Genomic DNA, 20,700 nt, shown 5'->3' with positions numbered 1-20,700 from the left:
ATAGCTGGTAAGTTAAATTTAGATGAGTTATACAATATAGCCTCAACTAACTGAACTGAGTTTAGACAGAATTACTTAAAATGACAAATACAGGTGAATGATTATCAATACCATTTGGTTTCAGTGCTAATGATGTTACACTGCTCTTACTCTGTGAAAAGAGGTCTAAATGCTAAAACTTATCTTGGCCAAGGAAAGAATAAAAATTGTGTTAATCCCCCCCTCCGCCAAAAATGGTTTTCTGTTTAAGACAAAACAAATACTAACTCAAATAAGAGTTGTTGCCAAACCGGTTTGGCTCAGTGGATAGAGCGTCGGCCTGCGGACTGAAGGGTCCCAGGTTCAATTCCGGTCAAGGGCATGTACCTTGGTTGCGGGCACATCCTCCAGTGGGAGGTGTGCAGGAGGCAGCTGGTCGATGTTTCTCTCTCATCAATGTTTCTAACTCTCTATCCCTCTCCCTTCCTCTCTGTAAAAAAAATCAATAAAAATATATTTAAAAAAAAAAAAAAAGAGCTGTTATGTAGGTGCAGACTGAAGAGCACTATCTGGTCGGACCCTACTGAAGATGGATCCCCATGGAAACAAATTCTGTCACAGTTACATGAGGCAACACTAATGTCAGGAATAAATTTTGACACAGGTTCTAAAGCATCAGTAGCCTAAGACCTGATGTGGATTATAAATAGTCAAAATGTGTTGATTATTATCTGTTGGTTCAAATGCTAATAAGAGAGTAGGCAAATTTCCACTGTCACCTCTGGACCCTCTGGGATGCTCACAGTAATACAGCACCACCATTTATGATTTTAAAGTTAACTCGAGTTTAGAAATTTTAAAAATTCCATTTTTAAATTTTTAAAGAGGCTGATTTTAAAAGAAATAATTGGAGAGTTAATGATGTAATTCACTTTCTACCTTAGAACCCATTCTTTAAAAAACAGACTTAAAGACCGATGAAGGACAGTATTCAGAAGGGATAACATTAAGATATCTTTCAAACCTTAGTGCCCTCTGCCCCCTCCCCCCAAAAAATCCTTTTCCTGGGGCTTCAGTTTGATGTGATTAAACAGATATATTTACAATATTCAAAGGTTAAATTCAAGAAAGCCAACTCATCAGAAATGTATGAAACAGAAAATAGTTATATATTAACTATTCAAATTCAGGATCTATGCTCTTGCTTTTCCCACATAATTATAAATTAGTTAATTACCAATACAATATAAGTAGGGAGTCAGCCATGGTAGTTGCTCTACTGATCACTCACAGTGAAGAAAGGTCCAGGAAAGAGAAAGCATTCCAAAATCTCCTGTTCTCATGTTTAATTTACAATTAATAACATTTGTCCAATTATAAATGCCACCTGGCACATAATATGAAAAAGGCAATGTAATATACACGCTTGCAGAAAGACAAAAGAAATGTAGAACATTCCTACTTTGATGTTACTAAGGCCAAACTGAACCTTGAACTTTTGGTGTTGACACTCACAGATTTCCCTTTGGGTAAGTTTCCTTCACAGGCCTGCTTGGATAGGTCCTGGCGTCCAATTAAGAGACACACAGCCTCAGGCCAGTCTGCAGCAGGCTGCTCTCGACAGTGATAAATTGCATCTCTAATGGGAAGAGCAATTCCAAAGGGAAGAGTTTCCAAGTCTCTTAAAGTGAAACCTGATGGTGAAAGGAAAACATTTTTCATTTGCATTTAGACTTGCCACTCTCCTGTTTACCCTCTGACTAAAGTTAACAAACATCTATTCTGACAAGAAAGAAATTCATTGTATTCATCCTACTACCAGGCTAGTGTCTTGACATCAGGGATTAGCAGAAAAGGTCTCTTTACAAAATTCTAAACCTTAAGAAAAAGACAACTAAAACATTAGGAAAACCACCAAGGACTTAAAAACCATTCCATAGATTAAATACAAAGAGTCCATAAACATATGAAAAGATTGTTTATCCAATGAGTGGTCATGGAAACGCAAAACTAAAACCACTGGAAAATAGAAGTTCACACTAGCCTGACAGACAAATATTGAAGTCAATCAATATCAAGTATTGGCAACTATGCACAGCAACAGCACTTCTCGACCACAGTTGATGGTGGTTACTTATGTTCTGGTACAACCACACTGGAAAACACTTGGCATGTACAGATAGGCCGACCCCTATGGTCCAACAATAGCCACACAGAAACTTGTGCACCTGTGTACCAGGACACAATATTAAAATATTTGTTAGCAATGTTTCACTATGGCAAAAAAAGGGGAGGGAGGAAACATCCCAATTGCTTGCATCAATAGAATGGATAAATAAGGCCCAGCCAGTTTTGATGAGTGGAAAGAGCATTGGCCCAAGGACTGAAGGGTCTCGAGTTTGATTCTGGTCAAGGGCATGTACCTCGGTTGCAGGATGGGTACCTGGCCCCCACTGGGGCACATTCAGGAGGCAACCAATCGATGTGTTTCTCTCACATGGATGTTTCTGTCTCTCTGTTTCCCCCTCCCTTCCATTCTCTCTAAAAATCAATGGAAAAATATCTTGGGGTGAGGATTAACAACAAAAAAAGAATGAATAAATAAGTTTTAATATTCAAACAATGAAGTATTTAGCAATGAAAACAAGTGACCTACTGCTACGTGAGTCAACATGGATGAATCTTTAAATATTGAGTCCAGATGGTGTGGCTCAGTGGTTGAGCATCAACCTCTGAACCAGGAGGTTCAATTCTGGGGCAGGGCACATACCCGGGTTTCAGGCTGTGCAGGAGGAAGCCAATCAATGATTCTCTCTCATCATTCATGTTTCTATCTCTCTCTCCCTTCCTCTCTAAAATCAATAAAAATATATTTTTCTAAATTTTTAATAACAGTATTGAGTGAAGAAAACAAGATAGCAGAAAGTTTTATTTTTATGTTTACATAAAATTCAAAAATATAAAACACTAAGCAATATATAAAGATGATAAAACTACAAAAATATATGAGAAAAGAAATACAAAATTTAGGTAGGACATTGGTTACCTCTAGTGGTGGATTATATGGGAGGACACCATGCAGAAGTAAACACACAAGGGTCTTCAACCACACTAGCAATGTTCTGTTTCTAATGGTGGGTGACCAGTACATCAATATTCACTTTATTGTTATTCTCTAAACATTTCAAAAATTCTTTTGTATGTACGCCACATTTCATTTTTAAAATTTTTAAATCTTCACGTTAATTAAATTTTTATTTTTCCTAAAATAATATCTAAATTTTATAAATTATATATTATCTATTAATATAGAACCTTGATTAATTTTTAAGGTAAAAATGATTCCTTATATGAGAATAACAATTTTATTAAATATTATGTAACATATAGATAGAAGTTGGCCACTATTTTTTCAGCATAGGTATCTTATCTGTAATACTAATGACAATTATTATAATTTTGAAGAGATATACAAAAAAGTACAATGAAAAACTAAGTCATTTAGAGCAGTCTTTAAGAATTTAGGAATATCCTGTAACATTCATTAGAGCATGACTTTCTAATATAGAAACATCTTCATTTTTTTTTAATATCTTCATATAAGTAATTTAACTTTTTTTTTTTAGTTGTTTTTGTGAAAAATTTCTTTAGTACTTTACTCAGTTTGAAACCTAGGATCACAGGGTTAGGATTAGAGACTAGAAAACTCTTTTCTTCCCCCTTCCACCTATGAATCTTCATCTTGGCACCTCAAATCCCTGGCCTATATACCCTTCCAAAGCACACCTGCAACGTTTATACAATTACTTTTAGGTTTGGCCAGGAATACTCCCTTCTGACATCTGAATATGACAATGGCTTAAGGTCTGGTGTGCAGTGATTGGTGCTCTCCATTCTGAGGCCCAGAGATCAGAAGCTAGTATTGCTGATGTCATATGAAAGTTGTGAAACTGTTAGGGAAAGCTGCCTTGAGGAAGATGGGCTTCGTGAGGATGGAGTGTCCAGGGAAGCAGAGGATTCTCACTGGCAGTTCAATACACATAAAGAGTAAAGACAGCCTTACCTACATTAGCCATCCAGACAACCAATCTTTCAGCCAGACTAGAAACTGATGGAGAATGCCTGAAACTAAACCTGTAGGAAAACAAAACACAGTTATTAAGCAGAAGAGTGACACATAATCGAGTTTTATGTATTTAATATAAAAGCACAATCTGAATAAAAGTCACCTGTTTTCCTCTTGTTCTGCTTGTGACTTTTGGGGGGCTACAAGATAACAAAACGAATCTTTATTTTGATAGCCTTCCTGGTAAAAAAAATACATAACATACACAAGAAATCTGGAAATAAAGCTTTAACAAACAACTCCTAGAAAATAATAAAATAAGCAGGTGGAAAGTATAATTTCCCTGAAGTTAAAATAATCCTTCTAAAAAAATAAATAAAATAATCATTCTAAAAGTATGAAATAAGGTACATTAAAAGTATGAAGTTAGATTTTTAAGTCATTCTGATCTCTGAAATTCAGTTGTGGACTTAGACCAGACAGTGTAAGATACAACCTCTACAATGAGGTAAGATGTGGTTTCTAAACAAACATGAATCTATTTCTTAATTTCAACTCTGATATCAATATTTATAAAATTTTGTTTGCAAAGCCTAACATTACACTGACTTACCTAGAGAAATTCTCGATAAATAGTGTGAGGATTCATCACAAACAGAGCTTTCATCGCCAAGAATGTAGAGCGCAATACTCTGCACAAGGAGGAAATTAACATCTTTTTTAAATGACTGGGTTATCATTACATATAGGACAGTTCATCCATTTTAGGGGTACAGCTCTGTGCTTTGACAAATGTTTCACAGTCCCATCACCACTATCACAATCATGATAGGAATACTGTCCTCACCCCAGAAAGGTCCGCAGTGCCCTTCGTGGTCCATCTGCTCCTCCCTGCACCAGCACCAGAGACAACTCATCTGTGTTCTGTCCCTGTAGTTTGCCTCTTCTACAGTGTCATGTAAATGGAACCACAAATGTGTGATCTTCTGTGTCCTACTTCGTGAGTATGCCTTTGAGATCCATCCACATTAACCACATCTATCAGGAGCTTGTTTCTTTCTACTGCTGAGCAGTATTCCCTTACACAGATGTACCAACTTTTTTCAGATGGGCATACAGGTCATTTCCGGTTAGGTGAACCCTAACCCTCTGACCCTAACCCTTTTCCCACTTCTGCCATCAAGATTCTCTTTTCTTTGTTGTCGTTAATCTCACCTGAGGATATTTTTTCCATTGCTTTTCAGAGAAAATGGAAGGGAAGGAAGGAGGGAGGGAGAAAGAAACATCACTGTGATTGACTTGATGCCAATCACATGTGCCCCCACTGAGTCTGGGGAGTGAAACCCACAACCCTGGTATGTGCCCTGACTTGTGACCCTTTGGTTCAAGGGCCAACCACTGAGAAACACCGGCCAGAGCCATGGTTCTCTTTTGAATATCTGTCCCACCACTAAGATCTGTACCTGCAGTGGCACTTTTTTTTTTTTTTAAAGAAAGGAGTAGCATGATTTTACTGAATTTTAGCACAAAACTGGAGGATCTTAACATTCTATATACCAGGCATCAAATCTAACAAAGAAAAGTTATAATGTGATTATCTGTAAGTTGACTAATATATTTAGGTTGGAGGTTGAAGAATTATGGCATATCCATAATTCTCTGCCTTCCCTTATTGGTTAGAAATGCACTGGGTCCACCCCATTGGGCAAGACCAAAAATTTGGTGATCTAACTTAAATGCTTCCACACAAGCTGCAAGAAATGCAAAAGTTCTGTGATTAAGCTGTTCTGAATACATTATGGATGTATTTAATGCCACTGAAATGTACACCAAAAAACAGTTAAAATAATAAATAGTATGTTAGATTATCACATTATCATTTATTTAAAAGAGCAGAATCACCATTCTGCATGTCTGTGCCAGAGCACATGGGTTGTGAAGCCTTCCTCAATATGAAGGCAGAGGCAGAGTGAAGAAAAGATGGGTGTGATCCACTGACGTGTGGGAGAGAAGACAAAAGCACACGGTTCTCCTGTGAGCCTGAAGGGTCCATAAAGGACCTGGGCGCAGGCTGCTCGAGGGCCAGGGGACCGAGAGACAGGTGCTGAAAAAGCTCACCTTTCCAGATGCCCTTTGGTTCTTACTCAAAGATTTGACCATAGATATGTCTTAGCTATGCAAAATGAACTAATTTTAACAATAAATAACGTACTTCTCTGGGTGGGGGTGGGGGGATGGGACCTGGGAAGCTACAGACAAACTGGTTAAAAAATTTAATTGTAAAAGCAAAGGAACTAAAATAGCTAAAACAATATTGAAAAACAAGAGTTAATGGGAAGAGACATACTAACCAGTTTTAAGACTTACTTTTAAAGCTACAGTAATCAAGACTGTGTGGACTGCAACACAGATCAATGGATCAGATTAAAAAGCCCAGAAATTGACCCATAAGAATGTGGTCAACTGACTTTTAACAGAACTTTAAAAGCAACAAAGAAACAATAATCTTTTCAACAAATAGTGTTAAAAGATTTACACATCCATACTGAATAAGAACCTGGACTTAAACCTTATGTCTTATAAAAAATTATCGAAGTGGATCGTTGCTCTAAATGTAAATCACACAACTATAAAACTTCTACAAGGAAACAGGAAGAAAATCTTGTGTTCTGAAGTTAAACAATGAATTCTTACACATGACACCAAAAGCACTATCCATAAAAGAAAAAAAATGGATAAACTGGCTTCATCAACATTGAACAGTTTTGTTCTACAAAATAAACACTAAGAGAATGATGAGACATGACAAGATGCAAACTAGGAGAAAATATTTGCAATCCACATATCTGACAAAATTTCATTATCTAGAATGCTCAAAATATCACTAGCCATTAAGGAAATGTAAATTAAAACCAAATGAGATATCACTGCACATGTACCAGAATGGCAAAAATTAGAAATCATGACAATAGCAAACACTGACAAAAATGCAGGGACACTGGAATGCTCACACACTGCTGGGGAAATGTAAAATGGTACAGTCAGTGTGAAAATAGTTTACAGTTTCTTCAAAACTAAATATATACTTACTACATAACCATCAATCCCACCTCTGGGTATCTACTTTAAAGAAATGAAAACTTACGTTCACACAGAAACCTGAATGATTACAGCAGCTATATTCACAACTGCTGGAACAGGGAACACCTGCATGAATCTCAAAAGTATAAGGGAAAATTTGTTGGAAGGGAGGAGGTCTATTCTGTATCCTAGTTATGGTGGTGAATACATAAATCTACATGTTTGTTGAAATTCACAGAACTGCACACAAAATTTTTAAAAAGTTAATTTTACTGTATAATTTTTAAACCATATTTTAAAAGAAAAAGATAAAAACAAATAGTATGAGTACGTACCAAAACTACAAGTCGGCTTCTTTCACAGATGCCAGGGAGATAAGGGTAAGGTGGCATTTCTTCACCCTTCAGACAAGAACTCACCCACTGGTAAATACTTGGTGGCTCAGAAGTAAAAAATGATGGATGATGCATAAACCCTGTTTGACCTTTAAAATTAGATAAATACTTATAGATAATAAGAATACATTTGGAAAATGCTCTTTTTCTAAAGGGAAAATGTTTTAAAATGACAGATACTGTTATTAATCAGAATAACATTTTTCCCTGTTTTCCAAAATGTTGCATTTTTCCTGCCACAGTAAGTAAACTGTCTATATTATAATATGTACAATTTGAATGACTATTATTTTATCCCCTGCTAGATAGAAATTCAGCAAATTTTTATGCTCAAGGCATATAAAGAATCTAACCAAAATTTTCTGCCCTAACCTGAAAGGTCAGAAAACAGAAGAGACAGTCAGGATTCTTCTCTGTTCTTACACTGGGCCCCAATCCTGAGTCCCTTTAGCTCAGGGTCTAAGACAGTACAGTGGTAATGAACATGTTCCAATATGGCAACCACTAGCCCCATGCAGCTACTAAGCACTTGAAACGTGGCCAGTGCAACTGAGGAACTGAATTTTTAATATTATTAACTGGAATGACAAGCACAGGTCTTGGACACAGCATACTTCGAAGTAGAAGCTAAGCTTCTGCAACTCAGAACCTTAAGGATGAGTATAATTTGCCCACATATGAGGAAGTTATGGCTTACTGCAAATCAGAGATCAATCACAAACTAAAATCTGCCTAGCGGGAAGGCCCTGCCCCTGACTTAGGGACTGATGGCAAGAAAAATACAAGCAAATGTCATACACTGTTCACAAAATCTTTATCAACACAGATGCTTACCTTGATCAATTGTGCACACCTGTCCAGTAGTTCTGACAAGTGTTGGGTAATCCCTGTAGTAATGATCTAAGTAAGGCTCCAATTTTAAGTCCCTAAAACAATAAGAAAATATAAAATAGAAATAACAAGGAAGATATTACAATATTTTCCCCCAAGAGTTAGGGTGCATCAATAGAACTTTCCATTTTAAAAACTTACCTATTAGAAAGAAGATAATCAAATCTAGAATCTCTTTATTCTATTTCTGGACTTTCCAGTGCCCAATATGATAAAAGCAACCTAAACTCCTTTTGCTACAAATTTTGTGGAGGTGAAACTACTGTAAAAACACTGAGGTCTAGGTTCTCCTCCAATACTTATTAGCTGTGTGATCTTCAGCAAATCATCTCTAGAACCTGAAATTTTCTTCCAGAAAATGGGGAAACACCAGTAAATTCACTGTGAAGTTTTAAAACTTAACAAGATATGTGAAAAATATCTTATGAAATGTAAAACATTAAACAAATGTTACTTATTTCAGAGAGCCCATGATTAGGATTTGGAAATTATTTCATTAAAAAAGAATTTTCATGATAGTAATGATTTCTCCTAAGAGAAATCAAACAATTAAAACTGTCATGTCTCAGAAAATAATTTCAGTATCTAAAGCAGTGATTCCCAAAGTGGGCGCTGCAGCGATCCAGGGGGGCGGTGATGGCCATAGGTGCATTTGGGGGCGATGAGTAACTGCTATTAAAATTTAAAAAAAATTAATTTCCAGGGGCTGAGTAATATTTTTTCTGGAAAGGGGGCGGTAGGCCAAATAAGTTTGGGAACCACTGATCTAAAGGAAGATCACAGAAATTAGAAAATTTGCTGTAACCTTAACTAAAGACATTGACATTTTGATTCCATTCAACTTTCTTTATCATCAAGGATCACAAAGCTTTAACACCCAAGAGTGACTTTTAGAATTCAGTGCGAAACACAAGGCTATTAAAGAGCACTGTTAGAACAATTTAAATGTGGATCCACTAGGGACCTGGAAGACAGGGATGATCACAGACAGGGACAACACAGCGCAGCAGAGCCCACAGCTAGCCAAACGTCATGGTCTTGGAAACACACTCAGACAGGTTTTCTCATCATTAAATGGGGATCATGACTCTCTGGCCTTATTTGACAACTTATGTAGCTAAACTGCGATTCTCTGAACTGTAAGCACTACTAGAATGTAGGTATTGTTACAGTACAGCAGACATTGTTATAGAACTTCCACCACAGTGCAGCCAGTCATCTTGTCAACATGAAATGCTCAGCAGGTCACCGCCAGTGTTTAACATATTTTGTGACTTCCCGCTGTTCATAGCAACCCTAGCATGATCCACAGGCTCTTACATAGCCAATACCTCCAAACAATTCTGTGGTTCTTAAAAAATGCTCAGGGTTCTTAGGAAGGCCAATTTCTGAGTCACCTGAGCACTCCTGGAAGTTTTCACTCTACACACAGTATTTACCTTGCCAACTGAACAAGGAGGTCAACAAGTGAATGAATTCCTTCTCCCATCAGAGTATTCAATTTAAGCTCCTCATAGACAAGGTGAAGAACAAAAAACATTGCAGGTATGTGAGAGAAGAGAAGTGTAGAAGAATCCAGACTGAGATTCTGTGACAAGTCCTCATCCTTTATCTGAGAAACTTCCAAAGGACTCAGACATAAAGATCTGTTCAAAAGATGAGACTCAACCTTCTGGTGGTAGTCTGAATTCAGTAAATACTCCCAATCCTGAGAAGAAACAAATTTGATTTTTAAATCATGCCTCCTTGTAATGTTGTCATTTAAAAAATTCAATTAAAGCAATTCAAGTTCCATTTCACATTAAGCTGCTCTAAGAATATGAAAAAAAAAAAAAGCACAATGCTGAAACATAAAAAGAATATCAAAACAGCTGAGTGATGGCCATGATATTCTAAGTCCTTTGTGTCATTTCCACAATCTCCACAGCACTTTTCCCAGGAGGAGATGGGCGACTCTTCCTTTCACTTGAACGTGGAGGCCTAGTAGGGTTATTAGTTGTGCCACAGGGAAAAGGGCAGCCCAAGGAGAGGGAAACAGGAAATGGGAATGGCCAATCAGGGAAGTAGTCAAAACACACACATGTATCCAGTAAGTTCACCATCTCATATGGGTGCAGTTTGTAGAGACTCAAAACAATTACAATAGTAACATCAAAGATGACTGACCACAGGTCACCATAACAAATGTAATAATAATGAAAATGTTTGAAATACTGCAATATTTATCAAAATGTCACACAGGGACACAAAGTGAGCAACTCTGTTGGGAAAATGGCACCAGCTGACTTGCTCGATGAAGGGTTGCCACAAACCTTCAATTCTGAAAAAACGCAGTATCTGTGAAGCCCAATAAATCCATAGGCATACCACAGAAATGGGAGACTAGTAAAAGTATCTATAGCGCAATTTATATTAGCAAGAAATAATACTTACCTCATCAGATCCCGTCTCAGAAGGCCTTGCTTTTTTGGGTGCAATTACTGGGGAAAGTGATCCTTCAAAGTCAAACTGGAAGATAAACCCAAAAGAGAAGACAAAGATCATATAAAGTTATCACTGTCAACTGACTAAAAAGATTCAGAAATTAGCCCTAGCGGTTTGGCTCAGTGGATAGAGCATCAGCCTGCAGACCGACGGGTCCCAGATTCAATTAGGTCAAAAGGCACGTATCTCAGTTGCAGGTTCCTCCCCAGACTGGGCCCTAGTCAGGGCACGTGCAGGAGGCAACCAACCGATGTGTTTCTCTCACATGGATATTTCTCTCTCTCCTCCATCCTCTCTAATCAATAAAAAACATCCTCTCCTCACGTGAGGATATATATGTATATATGTATACACACACACACACACACACACACACACACACAGAGTGGCCAGAGTATTATGACCACCCCATCAGTACTTCGTTGGGCCACCTTTTGCCTTCAATACTGCGGTGATTCTTCTTGGCATTGACTCTACGAGATGTTGAATGTTGATGCGAGGCATCTGACACCATGCCTGATGAATAGCACTGTCCAGTTCTGTGAGATCTGATGGTTGTGGAACCAGCTGCCTGATGGCTCTTTTAACTTCATCCCACAAATGCTCAATTGGATTGAGATCTGGTGATTGTGGGGGCCATCTAAGCAAGGTAAAGTCTCCCTCATGTTCTTGAAACCACTCCTGCACAATACGAGAACCGTGGCATGGCGCACTGTCTTCTTGGAAGAAGCCATCTCCATTGGAATAAGCCATCAACAAACGATACTTAAGTATGTTATGCTATTCAGACATTGTTCCACACAAATTAAAGGGCCCAAATCATGCCAGGAAAACATGCCCCAAACCATAACACTGCCCTCATCAACTTGAAGGGTTGTACTCAGGCATGTGGGGTGCATGCTTTCATGTTATTTCTGCCAAATTCTCACTCTGCCATCTGCATGATGCAACCGGAAATGTGATTCATCGGACCACGTGACTTTTTTCCAATGCTCAACTGTCCAATCCTTGTGTTCCTGTGCGAAATGGAGACGTTTTATCTTGGTAACTGCAGACAGCAAAGGTGTTCGAACAGACCTTCGGCTTCCATATCCCATACGATGCAGTGTACGGCGAACAGTGCATTCAGAGATCATTTGAGAGGATCCCTGATTGAGATCTGCAGTAATGTGATGCACAGTTGCCCTTCTGTTGTCTTGTACCAGTGTTGCCACTCTCCATTCTGCCCTAACATTGACTAGTCGCTGACAGCCACAATTCACACGTTCAGACCCAGATTTTCAGCTGACAGTCCAGTCTTTAACCGTTTGAGTCCCAGGGGGTATTGAAAAAACACTGTCGAAGAATCCCAAACAGCACATTGTCCACAATGTTCGAAATGTGCTGGGTTTTCTCGACATAAAATCTCAGCAGCACAATCGCGCTGCTTGGGACTCAAACGGTTAAACATTTTAACAACAGCTGCTCTTAAACATTTAACGAATTCAGCTGTTTTGCTGATACTCGCTCCATGGCTCCTAGCACCAACAATCATCCCACGTTGAAAGGCTGTTAAATCGCGCTTTACCTCTATATCTGTTTACCTGTTTACCTCTATATCTTCAGAAAAAAATCACTTCTACTGTCATGGTAAACAACCTGCTTCCCTATTTATAATGGTCTGGCCCTCTAGCAACTTCAGCGTGTAATTATAGCTAATTTGCCTACAAACGTTAGGTGGTCATAATAATCTGGCCTGTGTGTGTGAAATCAGTTCCACCAACTACGGAAAGTAGGTGACCAAAACTCATTCTTTCACCTGGAAAAACATGATACAATACCTTTCTTCTAGGATCACTGTGAAGAGTAAATGAAACCATGTATGTAAAGCACCTAGCACAGTGCCTGCACTCACAGGTACTGAAATGGAAGTTTCCTATCCTTCTGTGATAGCACACATCTTCACTCCTTTAGAAGAACAATAACCATCCTGTTTACCTGCTAAGAACTATCATATGAACAAGACACACATTTTTATCATGAGCGAGCAATTATATCTTTTGAGAATTTTCTGTTTTAACAGTTAGCTAACCCTAACTAACACTATTACATAAAAGCAACTTTCTAAAAGTTCATTCTTACCCAATTTCCTCTGGCATAGTATTTGCCACCTCTGCTACTTCTCATGGCCACATCATCAACTATAACTCTAGAAATGGTAATGCTGTTTTCTTATGCTCTATGAAACTTACATATATTTACTTATTAATTAATCCTATTCCCCTAAAAGTTGATCTCTATATAAAAGCTAAATGATAGGTAGCAATAAAGTAATTTTTTAAACTGCATAAAGCAATTTTTAAAGCTGACCAAGAGAAAAGATCTCTTTCTTGTGGAGCATTCAAATGAAACACAGTCCAACTCAAACACAATATTATCAAAAAAATAAAAATGAGAAGACTGAAATCAAAGAAACAGATATGATAGTTATCTTACCTACAAATTCAACCAAAATACAGGGGAGGGCAAAAGTAGGTTTACAGTTGTTTGTATGGAAAATAATTATTAATAAATAATAATACAAGAATAAACTGTTTCGTATATTCACAACGGTATAGCACACAAACACACATACACAGTGCCTAAGTCCCACAGTCAGAGAGAATGTCTCTGCTATTGTTCCCCGATTCGTAAGACCTGAAATTATGGAAACAAACAGCAGAAACTGTTGCTATCGATACCTCTTTGTGGCATATATAGATCTGCTTTATTTTCATTATTTTAATAATTCATGTCAGCCAACCCTGTTCTATAACCCCTATGCATCCCTGACCTCCATCTGTAATCACCTGTATGTAAAATATTTATTTATCTGCCTTCCCCTGACATAATCAATCCCATGAGAGGAACTATCTATCTTGCCTAATGCATATCTGAAATGCCTGGCATCATGCCTGACCCAAAGCAGGGGCTCCATATCTCTGTAATGAAAATATGAGCATCCCAAAGCACATCAAAAGTTGGCCGCAGATGCAACCATTCACCAAAGAAAAACATCATCTGGTCCAGCGCTCTCATTTACCACATCAGTAAATTAAGAAAAGTCCCCAAAAATGCCAAAATTCACATAACTAGTCATTGACAGAAATTTCATATCCCCTATTCTCCACCCCATTCTTTAAATGAAAAAAAAAAAAGAAAAAGAGGATAAAGCAGGACAAAGTAAAAGAGAACAATCTGACAATGAGGACTGTTCCATCCTGAGCTCTGATTAGGACAGAAGATATCAAGGGGTGAACTATGTACGTCCTCTTATAAAATGAATGTCAAAGCAACCTGGACTCAGAACTGAGTCCCTTGTTACTTCCTTTAGGACTACCAATCAACAGGTCAGAGAGCCATATCCATCTCTACAAAATGAAACACCGTGGATTGGGTGTTCGGTCCTTCTACAACATGGAAACCCGAGTAGGCACATGTTCTCTGCTGGAGAATGAAGCATAATGCTCTGTATTCAACAAGTTCCACTGAACACAAAAAGCTGAAGTGGACTTTATTTTTTTCTTAAGAAAATTACAGAGGGCAATTCTCTCATGCTACAACAGACACAAACTCTTAAAACTATCTCATTTAGACGGAAAGGAAATTTATTTGACAAATGTTCACTGAGCATCTACCAATGCCAGGCACGGCTATAGATCCTGGAGATCGTGAAGAAAACGAAAAATCTCCTGCTTACATAGAACTGACATTCTAATGGGAAAAGGAGAGACACACAAACAAAGTAAGAAAAATATGTAGCATATTACATTTAATTAGTGCTAAGAGAAAAATAAAACAGGTAAAGGGGATAGAGCATGAAGGGGAGGGAATGAACAGGGCAGACAGCACTACAGTGAGATATGAAAAAGACCTAAACTTTCCTCATCCAGGGGATGGCCTCTCGCCTCCATCTACTCAGAGCAGGATGGGAAGACACTGGAAGGTTCTAAGCAGGAGTAATATGACCTGACTTTATCCGACAGGGTTACTTTGTCTACAGGGCTTAGAAGAGACTGAAACATAAGCAAGAACATGTAATTCAAGTTAAAATATAAAAATTATAAATGACCAATGAGAATTTGGAAAAAACACTCCCATTTACTTATACAGAAATAAGATAGAATTTCTCACTAAGTTGGCAAAAGTTCACCACACAACAATCATCAATACGGTAAAATAGGCACTTTTAAATTATACTAGTGAGAATGTCGATTCGAAAACTCTTTGTGAAATCTCTTTCTCCATGTTATCTCACCTAGTAAACCCTCCTGGGATTAAGGTTCAAGTCTTGGGAAACTAGAGATGTAAAGATCTACATGTAAAAGAATGTTTGCAAAATCCCTCTTTTTAGGTTCAAGTCTTAGAAAATGACTAGAGATGTCAAAATCTATGTGTAAAAGTAAGTTTGCAAATTACTAATAATTATTTTAAAAAATAAACATGAAAAGAGTGCTGTCAGAGGAATGACTGCATAGGAATGCACCCTGTCCTCTCCCCCTGAAATTTCAACAAGTTAACCAACTATAAATCAACAAAGAAATCACTGCTCAACAAAGATGCACACCTAAAGACCTGCACATTGAAACATCTAAAGGTGGGCAATGGGGAGTAAAGGGGGAGATGAGAAGGGAGGAAAGTGCAGACACCCTGCAGACTCTGCAGAGCTCAGGGTTGGGCCAGGAGAGGAGAGAAAGCTGGTGACAGCAGGTGCTTCCTTCAGCCAGGAGGAACAGAGAGATTGGAAGGGTTCGGGGGGAAGGGGGCAGCCCAGCAGGGCAAGCAGTGAGGGAGCAAACAGTACTTGAGTCAGCAGACACCTGACAGCATGGGGTTCTGCTGTGCAGTATTCCAATGTCTGGCCAGTGGTGGTGTTTCAGAAATGGAACCAAAGAATTCCCTCCCCTTTATAACTGTTATAAACCACAGGTAGCCCTAATATATCCACCGCTTGGACCCCCAAGACTCGCCTCCTGTTGTCCTTAGAGTTGGAACCAGGAGCATATTATCTATAAACCAAGAGCTGTTGCAGTAGAACCATTGTTTCCCTCTATGACTGATCCTAGGAGTGGTGCTTAGAGTGGGGACCCCATGGAAGTCAGGGGTTGCCATTATAGTGAGGACAAAATAAATGCCACGGCCAAACAAGGTGGCTGAACTGTCTTACAGAAGCTATGAAGGTCAAGACTGGGAGCTCACATAGGTAAAAAAAAATTCTTGCAATTCAGCACCATCTACTGAAAAATAGCAGAAAGACCTCTTCAGAGTAAGCTCCTAGATAGAAAGCCAGTAATATAGACAAGTATTCATGCCTATGCAAAGGAGAATAGCAAATACCATGAATAACCACAGCAATGAGGATGATCAGAAAGGAAATGAAGAATCCTCAGAAAACAACCTGTAACATGGAAATATGTGATATGAATGACGGAGATTTCAAGACTGCAGTTCTGAATATACTCAAGATGCGAGAAAACACAGGCAGGCAATTCAGTGCACACAGAACACAAATCAATAAACAAAACAAGTACTTTACCAAAGATTGAAACTTTAAAAAAGAACAAATCAGAAATCCTGGAAGTGAAGCATGCAATTAAAGAGAGTAAGAGTGAACTACTGAGCACAGAAAACAAAGCCAACCAGGTGGAGGAAAGAATTAGTGATAACAAAGATAGGAATCAACAAATGATGCAGAGAAAAGAAGACAGAGACCTGAGCATAAAGAAAAACTAAAGAGCTCTATGAGAACTATCTGACTCCATTAGAAAAATATTAGCATTATAGGCATTGTGGAAGAGGAAGAAAAGGAGCAGGGAATGGAGAGTCTATTCAAATAATGGATGAGAACTTCCCAAACCTATTGATCCTTGAATCCAAGAAGCAAACAGAACACCTAGATACCTCAATCCAAAGAGGCTCTCTCCAAGGCCCTTGGTTTTAAAACTGTCAAAAATTAATGACAAAGAAAAAATTCTCAAAGCAGCCAGGGAAAAGAAGGAAGTGACCTACAAAGGAAAACCCATCAGAATTTCATTTGACTTCTCAGCAGAAACTCTACTAGCCAGAAGAGAGTGAAACCAAATATTCAAACGTCTGAAAGAGAAAAATTACCAGCCACGAATAATATATCCAGCAAAAATATACTTTAAATATGAAGGAGAAATAAAGACATTCCCAGTCATGAAGAAGCTAAGGGATTTTATCACCAGAAAACCTCCATTGCAGGAAATTATACGTAAGGGGGTTATTCTACCTTAAACAAACAGCATAAGGTCACAACACTATGAGTAAGATCACCAAACAACTTACAGCATAAACAAGGATAATTTGTGACAACGAAAATATAAAGGGGAGGGGATAAGGTCTGAACTGGCAAAGGAGGATGAAGATCAGGTGCACTCAAAAGAAAAAGAACTACACTATGTATGCAACTTTATTTTTTATTAATCTAATGATATCCACACACAAAAATCCCCAAACCAGGAAAACACAGCTTAAAAGGAGGAAAACAGAGGAAAGAAGTATGGAATATCACCAAAACAATAAAAAATAAATATATAACAGAAAGAAACACAAAGAAAAAAGAACCAATGTAGGCACAGAGCTACCAGAAAACAAAAGATAAAATGGCTACAGGAAATCCTCACACACCAACAATTACCCTAAATGTAAATGGTCTAATTCATCAATAAAGAGAAACAGAGTAGCAGAGTGGATCAAAAAACAAAATCCAACCATATGCTGCCTGTAAGAGACACATCTAAGATGCAAAGACAAAGATAGATTTAAAGTAAAAAGGTGTGAAATGATTCTGCAAGCAAATAATATCCACAGAAAAGCAGGTGTAGCCATACTTATCTCTGATAAAATACATTTCAAGATAACAAGAGACAAGATGGACACTTTATAATGATAAAGGGAATACCACATCAAGAAAACATAACAGTTCTTAATATATATGCACCCAACCAGGGAGCAGTGAAAAATATAAAACAACTACTCACAGAACTAAAGGAAGAAACAGATCAAAATGCAATCATACTTGGGGACCACTGAAAGCTCTAGACACATCAACCAAACAGAAAATCAATAAAGAAATATCGGCCTTAAATGAAACACTAGATCAAATGGACATAACTGACATTTACAGAACCTTACATCCCAGAACACCAGATTACACAATCTTCTCCAGTGCACATGGGACATTCTCAAGAATAGACTATATGTTGGTCACAAAACTAGCATAAACAAATTCAAAAAAACTGAAATTATACCAAACATATTCTCTGACCACAATGTCTTGAAATTAGAAATAAACTGTAAAAGAGACCCACAAATATGTGGAGATTAAACAACATACTACTAAAAAATGACTGGGTCAAAGAAGAAATAAAAGATGAGATCAAAAGATATAGAGAGACAAATGAGAATGACAATACAACGTATCAAAAGTTCTGAGATGCAGTCAAAGCAGTAATAAGAGGGAAGTTTGTATCACTACAAGCCTAGCTTAAGAAACAAGAGATCCCAACCGGTGTGGCTCAGCGGCTGAGCATCGACCAGGGACCAAGAGGTCACTGCTTTGATTCCTGGTCAGGGCACAAGCCCGGGTTGCAAGCTCGATCCCCATTAGGGGGTGTGCAGAAGGCAGCCAATAGATGATTCTCTCTCTTCATTGATGTTTCTTTCTCTCTCTCCCGCTCCCCTCCTCTTTCTCTAAAAAATCAATAAAACATATAAAAAAACAAGAGAAATCCCAAGTAAACAACATTAACATTACATCTTAAAGAACTAGAAAAAGAAGAAAAGCAACCCAAAGTCAGCAGAAGGAATAAAAATTCAGCAGAAATGAATGAAATAGAGAACTAAAAGACTATACCAAACATTTAATAAAACAAAGAGCTGGTTCTTTGGAAAGTTAAATAAAATTGACAAATCCTTGGCTAGAATGACTAAGAAAATAAAGGAAAAGACCCATATAAACAAAATCAGAAATGAAAGACAAGTCACCACAAACATCATAGATATACAGAGGATCATACTGGAATATTAGGAAAGACTATATGCCACCAAATTCAATAACTTAGAAAAAATGGGTAAGTTCCTAGAAATATATAACCTTCCTATAGTAAATCATGAAGGACTGGAAACTCTAAATAGACCAATTAGCAGTGAAGAAACTGAAACCATCAAAAACCTACAAAAAAACAAAAGTCCAGGAGCAGATGGTTTCACCAGTGAATTCTACCAAACATTCAAAGATTAAAAACCTATCCTTCTCAAACTTACAAAAAATTAAAGAAGAAGCAATACTTCCTAAAACATTCAATGAGGCCATATCCCTGATACCAAACCCTGGCAAACGTAACACAAAAAAAGAAAGCTACAGACCAATATCTCTGATGAATATAGATGCAAAAATCATAAACAAAATACTCGCAAATCAAATACAATAGTATATCCAAAAAATAATACATCACAATCAAGTGGGGTTCATTCCAAGGGCACAAGGATAGTTCAACATATGCAAATCCATCAATGCAATACACCACAATAACAAAAGAAAGGATGAAAATCATCTCTGATCAATAGATGAAGAAAAAGCATTTGATAAAGATACAAAATCCATTTATGATTAAAACACTCAATAAAATCAGAATAGCAGGAAAGTACCTAAACATAATAAAGGTCATCTAGGATAAACCCTCAGCTAATATTATACTCAATGGTGAAAAACTAAAAGCTTTTCCTCTAAGATCAGGAACAAAACAAGGATGTCCAGTCTCACCACTCTTATTCAACATAGTGCTCGAAGTCCTAGCCAGAGTAAAAAGGTAGGAGAAAGAAATAAAGGCATCCAAATAGGGACGGAAGAAGTAAAACTATCATTTTTTGTGGATGACAGAATTCTATATATAGAAAACCCTAAAGACTCCACCAAAAAACTATTAGAAACAATAGACAAATACAATCAAGTTTCAGGATACAAAATCTATGTGCTAAAATCCACTGCTTTCCTGTATACTAACAAAAACACTTCAGAGAAAAATAAAAAAGAAAACAATTGCTTTTGCAATTACAATCAAAAGAATAAAATATCTAGGAATAAACTTAACAAAGAACATGAAAGACCTATATAATGAAAATTACAAATCATTATTGAAAGAGATTGAAAAAGACACAACAAAATGAAAAACTATCCGGTGTTCATGGATTGGAAGAATCAACATAATTAAAATGGCCATATTACACAAAGCAATGTACAAATTTAATGCAAACCTCATCAAAATTCCAATTTCATTTTTTAAAGAAACAGAATGAGAAATCATCAGATTTATATGGAACCACAAGACCCCGAACAGCCAAATCAAAAAAGAACGAAGCTGGAGATATCACACTACATGATTTCAAATTATACTCCAGAGCTACGATAATCAAAATAGTATGGTACTGGCAGAGTAACAGACACACAGATCAGTGGAACAGAATTAAGAGCCCAGCTATAAAATCACATGTATTTGAATAGATAATTTTTGACAAAGGAGCCAGAAACACATAATGAAGTAAAGATAGTCTCTTCAACAAATGATGCTGAGAAAACTGGAATGCCACATGCAAACCAATGAAACTGGATTATAGCTTGTCCCCATGTACAAAAATTAATTCAAAATGGATCAAAGAACTAAATATAAGACCCGAAACAATAAGTTATATAGAAGAAAATATAGATACCAAACTTATAGACCTTGGTCATAAAGAACATTTTATGAACTTGACCCCAAAGGC

General features: G+C 37.4%; 1 protein-coding gene across 10 annotated transcripts in view; it reads right to left on the bottom strand.

Moving 5' to 3' along the window:
- The window catches only part of ANAPC1 (anaphase promoting complex subunit 1), a 103,930-nt gene that overhangs the window by 53,104 nt on the left and 30,126 nt on the right, over positions 1 to 20,700 (bottom strand). For all 10 annotated transcript variants that reach the window (XR_002832157.1, XM_023764405.1, XM_023764406.1 and 7 more), the window contains 8 exons: positions 10,846 to 10,920; positions 9,852 to 10,120; positions 8,356 to 8,447; positions 7,462 to 7,610; positions 4,659 to 4,737; positions 4,209 to 4,245; positions 4,043 to 4,113; positions 1,495 to 1,673 (listed from right to left, as the gene is read on the bottom strand). Coding sequence is in view for 9 of the 10 variants with exons in the window: in XM_023764405.1 (XP_023620173.1) it covers positions 1,495 to 1,673; positions 4,043 to 4,113; positions 4,209 to 4,245; positions 4,659 to 4,737; positions 7,462 to 7,610; positions 8,356 to 8,447; positions 9,852 to 10,120; positions 10,846 to 10,920 (951 nt within the window). In the remaining variant the exon portion in view is untranslated. The remainder of the gene's footprint in view (positions 1 to 1,494; positions 1,674 to 4,042; positions 4,114 to 4,208; positions 4,246 to 4,658; positions 4,738 to 7,461; positions 7,611 to 8,355; positions 8,448 to 9,851; positions 10,121 to 10,845; positions 10,921 to 20,700) is intronic.

This window comes from Myotis lucifugus, unplaced genomic scaffold, assembly GCF_000147115.1.
Source record: "Myotis lucifugus unplaced genomic scaffold, Myoluc2.0 scaffold_331, whole genome shotgun sequence".
Taxonomy (NCBI): domain Eukaryota; kingdom Metazoa; phylum Chordata; class Mammalia; order Chiroptera; family Vespertilionidae; genus Myotis; species Myotis lucifugus.
Note: the sequence above shows the minus strand (reverse complement) of the source record. Positions and strands in the feature narration are given on the sequence as shown.